Genomic DNA, 5,221 nt, shown 5'->3' on the forward strand with positions numbered 1-5,221 from the left:
GAATACTCAAGAGATGTCACTTATGACACGTGTTTATCTTCTGTTTTAAACACCTATGATTATTCTAGATGCACGAGGTTAGAAAGAAAAACAAGTAACTTCCTAAGTGCTTATTTTAATCAGGTGTTATTACAAGTCTTATTGTCAGATACTTTCTCTTTTCATGTTCTGAACAAATGAAATTTTCAGAAGAGCTTAAGTGACAATGCCTCAGTCATTTTAAGCTCATCATTTCCCGTTCAATGACTAGAGAAGCTTTTCAGCACAGAATTAAGCATCTAAATCCCTTTAGCCAAACTGAAAATGACAAAATCCTTTCAGAGAACAATGGAAACTAGTTACGTCTTGCCTTCATAAGACAATGGCTAAATAACCGCATTAGAGTCCTACCAAAATATAGTCCATAAGATTGGGATGAAAAGTTCCCGTAATTATGTTGGGTAAAAGTTTTTGCACAAGGCATTTAAACTCAATGCAAAGAGCTGAACAGAAAGAAATTCTACATTCAGAGAGGGGGGGAAAAGTCTCTTTATTTTGGCTTGGGGGGATGGCTGGTAATGCTGTATTGATTTCCAAGTGCAAGCTCAGCACTGTTGGTTAAAACTAATATCCCATGAAGAAGCGCAAACAGAAAGTGATGAATAATAATCACAGTTTAAAGAAATAATTAAAAATATACAGCAGCAGAAGTAAATTCGGGAATTCTGAAGTGCCACTGAACGGACTGCACAGAGATTTGGATTTCTTATGCAACACTCTCACATATTAGGAAACCTGCGTGTAGAGAACCCACATGTTGCAGCGGAGCGCACTTGTTCAGCACTTCGGCTGCTGGGAGTGCACCTTTCCAATATAAAACCTGACGTGAAATAGAACCAGAGCAGACCGTCTGTCAAGAAGAAAACTTCTGCACAGCAATGGATGGCAAATCTGTTGCTGTTGCTTTGGTTCTCTATCTGGTCTTAATGGCGGGGTCAGAAGGTAAGAAAATCACTTCTTAAAACTCACATAACCAATGAATAAATACACATATGCAAATACAAGCGGGCTTATGCTATGTTAATGTTGACTTTTTGCAAGAGATATGCATCTTCAATAAACTGTCATTCAGAAGTAAAAAGTGTCATTTGTATTTGCGTCTGTTAGGATGCTGTGGCTGTTTCCGGGGGTAAAATATGCTTCTCTCAGAAAATTAGTTTATTCCTACACCATAATATATGCCTTAGCCTAGATTTTAAAAACTGTTTGAATTAAGACAGGACCTTTTTTCTAAACGTGTCCATACATCTCTTGTTTTCCAAATGACAACTTTCTCCTATTTGTACTTTTATCCATGGTAGGCAGGTTGATGACAGTGCTTCCTCAAAGCAAGAGTTATGCAATTTGCAGAAAATGATAAAGAATATGAGCAGATGATCATGGCAGAAACTAGTAAACAATATGTGGACATACTTAATGATGTTAACCTACTCTGTTCAAGTGATGCAGTTTAGGCATAGAATCTGGCCAGGCACAAATGCACTATAAAAACATCTAAGCATTTTCACTTAGAGATATAAGTTTAACTTTAAATGCATCTGCACACCAGCAGCTCTGAAAATGTAACTGCTGCTGTTGTGCAGGTGCAGTGAATTTTATCTCAAAGTCTTCAGCAAATCAGAGTGTCTGAGTAACAAGAATAAGGCTGACAGAAGGGAATACTCTTTGCTTCATAAGAGCAAATAATGAGATTTATTTAAATGTCTTTACCTAGACATAACTTATTTTTGTTCTACAGGTCAGGCCCTGGCGAAGACAGAGGAAAAAGGCTTCCAATGCCTGTGCATAAGCACTCATTCCAAGTTCGTCCCTCCCAACGCTATTCAGAATGTGAGACTAAGCCAAAGAGGGCCTCGCTGCAAAAACATGGAAATCATGTGAGCGCTTTTGCAAAATATCATCTCGCTTTCAATAGGAGGAAGTGACTTGGCATTTCGCACCTGAGTTACTTATTGACTTCGGGCGGAACTACATATCCCCCGCAAAGCCCCACAGACACTAAGTATAAGGTATTAGGCTTTCTATCCAAAGGAACGAGCTAGTTTCCTGCCAATGTTACAAGCCACTTCCAGACAGTATTTTAAAAGTCTCTCTATGCTAATATCTTAATTATGACCAACATCAGAGGAGAGAATTAGATCCCCATAACACATTCAGGGCACGATTAATAATTTAGACAATGAAGAATCAATCAAAGCTGCAATCTTGATCCCATTGACATGAATTCAAACAATTTCCACTAACTTGGTCTGCACGTGGCAAAGTTTGAAACGCCACGAGTTATTCCCTATGTCAGAATTGCATATTGAGCATTTTCCTGTGCGAGGAGTGTGGAACTTAAATTGTAAAATTCACGTGAGTACAAAGTAAAAGATATGGTAAGTTTCATTTAAAATCACATCAGGAACTATACACATGAATTGGATCAATGTATTCATGTAAACAGAAGGGAGCTTTCAGGTTTTTATGCTTTCGCAAGCAAATAATACTTGTACAATCATACCCTCTGAGCAGCATTGCATGTCATCCGGTTCCACCTTGCTAGTAATTGGTAATTTCAGGTATGATTTTCAAAAAAAAAAAAAGTTTCCAAGATAATTAAGTTCCTGAAAGATCTGCTAAACTATGACCAGATAGAGAACAGAAACCAAATAAAAAAATCATCAGGCTCATTAAAAAGATTGCATCATAACCACCTATACTGACATCATTCATTAAAAAACCACCCCCAACTTAAATGCCCAAGTATAGAAAAAGTACAGGAAAATCATTTTTCCCTAGTTCTCTCAGAAATGCTAGCTGGCAAATATCAAACAAGTTTAATAAACAAAAGTTTGTACCATGGCCTCCAGTTACTTAATTGACAAATAGCTAAGATAAATTTCAAAACATTAGGAGAGTGGGAGTGATCCACCTCGCCTTAACTTCTTTCTTTCTTGGCAGAGCTACGCTGAAAGGTGGCAGACAAGTGTGTTTGGAACCCACGGCTCCCTGGGTCCGGCTCGCTGTAAAGGCTCTTTTGGCCAAGTAAGTTGTTTTCTTTACTAGAACAGCTTCAGTTGAAAGCTATTTTTAGAAGGCACATTTTAATTTCTTGGCATGAAAATGTTCACCCTCTTCAAGCATCAGTAATTCTTTCCAACAGTTCTCTCTCAATCTGTATTTCTAAATGACTGAGGATTCAAATCGTTTCCTAGCTTTGAGACCTTCCCTGTGCGTTAAGCCACCCAAAAGGCCACAGCTATGATGCACCTCAATATCCGCTCAGAGACAGCACAATCTGAGTGCGTGTTTGACACTTCCAAAAATCAAGCTCTAAAAGACTCGCTTCGTCTTTCTGGGTGTAGTTCAGATGTACAGCTGGCTTGTCTAATCTCATTGGCTTTCACTGCTGTAAATGGGGACGATCAGGTCCCTGCGTCGCGCAGTTTGGACATAAGCATATGGAAGTCCTTTCTGTTGGAGCAGTACTTGTGTAAACACAGGATTTTTTTGTCTTTGCACATATGCCAGTTGGTTGATACAGTAAAAATAGGTCATTAACAACTTGCGAGCACCTGTTGCTCTCCCTGTAGCTTGTATTAATAGTAAGTGTTTCATTAATAAATGTCTGAACTCACTTTATACTTCATCTAATTACAGGGCCAGAGACAATATTGCGTCACCGATCCAAGAAAAGTCAAGGAAAATTATACCTTGGAGTTTTTCAAGGCTATGATATGAGAGAAAACACTTGCCGATGAGAATGTCATGGAACAGACCCCCCTTCTGCTACATTACTACATTTGATTTTTCCCCCCACCCCGAGACGGTTGCTGATTCTACTAATTTCCTTTGCTGTGTCTATCTCTAAAACTCTATCTGTGATGGAGCAAGGAGTTCAAGCTTAATGAATGTGTTTTAGTGCTGCAAGGACAAGAATAAACAAGAGGAAATTAGTTACCTTAAATGGCCTCACTTCAAGTAGAAATAGAAAGGATACCATTAGTAAACACGTGAATAAACATATAATAAGGAAGTGTCTGTGTAGCTTTGAAGGAAGTCTTCTTTCACGCGCTTGTTACAGTTCTTCGAAGGTGACAACAAGCCTATGGATGTGTAAGGTCCAACAGGTATAGTCAAACTGTCCTTCTGAAATTCTTTCACAACCCTCACCAAACATTAGAAATAATGGGGCTAAGAAAGAAGTCTTGGAAATGGATACATAACAGGTGAATACACAGAAATGAAGGACAGAATGAAAAGGTCAGCTTTTTTTGATAAAGGGACATCACCCATGGGTTCCTACACCAGCTTGTGTGGGGTCCTATTTGGTTTGGCATATCCACAGCTGGTCTGGGAAGGTCATTTGCTACGAGCTGAAGTATTCTGATGATACTAAATGAAGGGTAGTAAAGACTAGGCTCAACTCTGAAGAACTGCAGAAGGACCTTAGAAGACTCATTGAGTAGGCAATAAACTCCCAGGTGAAATTCACTGCAGGAAGTAGCGAAAATGATTGTCATAGGACGAAAAAATTACAAAGCTCATATAAAAATGAGGCATTCTAGGCTGACCATTAGCACATAGGAGAGAGATCCTGGGATTATGCTAAACTGTGCAATAGGAACATCAGATCAGGGCTCAGCACTGAAAAAAACTTGAGAACCAAACCAAAAAAAACAGAACCCCGACCCATCCAAACATAACGTTAGGAGTCACTAGGGCATGAATAAGAACTAACTACTAAAATTTGTTATGCCACTGTGTAACTGCATGAGTCACCCACATGCAGAGCACTGTGCAGCCCCTGGCTGGCTCCAAGTGATGAAGCAAACCAGATCTTTCATTCAAAAGTGAGATACCTCTGGGTGGCCAGGAGAGAAGCGAATTCACACCCATTTCTCCATGAAAGAACCATCTTTGAGAAAGCGGCAGAGATCCTCCACCAGCCGCTCCTGACAGCTGTAGCAATGTCTTCTACGAAGACCAAAGATGACTTCATTTTCTATGAGTACCCAGAAAATAATTTTTTTGGTGGCCTATCTTTAAAGTGATCTATGAGACATGCCACTTACTGAAATGGGGAATGCTGATTAAAATATGACTGACTGAAGGAAACGAAGAGCGTTCATAAGTGACTGTATCAAACAGTATTTGACTGGGTGTACGTGCAGCACAGCTGCAAGTAAGCACGGACTGA

The 5,221-nt window shown here is 39.4% G+C and overlaps 1 protein-coding gene across 1 annotated transcript; it reads left to right on the plus strand.

The window, feature by feature from the left end:
• Positions 1-917: 917 nt before the first annotated feature.
• Positions 918-3,757, plus strand: LOC127016099 (interleukin-8-like). The gene is made up of 4 exons (XM_050896425.1): positions 918-981; positions 1,778-1,916; positions 2,983-3,066; positions 3,682-3,757. Exons 1-4 carry the CDS (start codon positions 918-920, stop codon positions 3,755-3,757), a joined length of 363 nt encoding a protein of 120 aa, XP_050752382.1.
• The last annotated feature ends 1,464 nt before the right edge of the window (positions 3,758-5,221 follow it).

The sequence above is a fragment of the Gymnogyps californianus genome, chromosome 4 (assembly GCF_018139145.2).
Source record: "Gymnogyps californianus isolate 813 chromosome 4, ASM1813914v2, whole genome shotgun sequence".
Classification (NCBI taxonomy): domain Eukaryota; kingdom Metazoa; phylum Chordata; class Aves; order Accipitriformes; family Cathartidae; genus Gymnogyps; species Gymnogyps californianus.

Bases quoted from the DNA above. Each gene is read 5' to 3' on its own strand.
- LOC127016099 (XM_050896425.1), top strand. From the start codon at position 918: ATGGATGGCAAATCTGTTGCTGTTGCTTTGGTTCTCTATCTGGTCTTA. The intron at 1,917-2,982 runs GTGAGCGCTTTT...CTTTCTTGGCAG, and splicing joins TGCAAAAACATGGAAATCAT to AGCTACGCTGAAAGGTGGCA. The intron at 3,067-3,681 runs GTAAGTTGTTTT...ATCTAATTACAG, and splicing joins GTAAAGGCTCTTTTGGCCAA to GGCCAGAGACAATATTGCGT.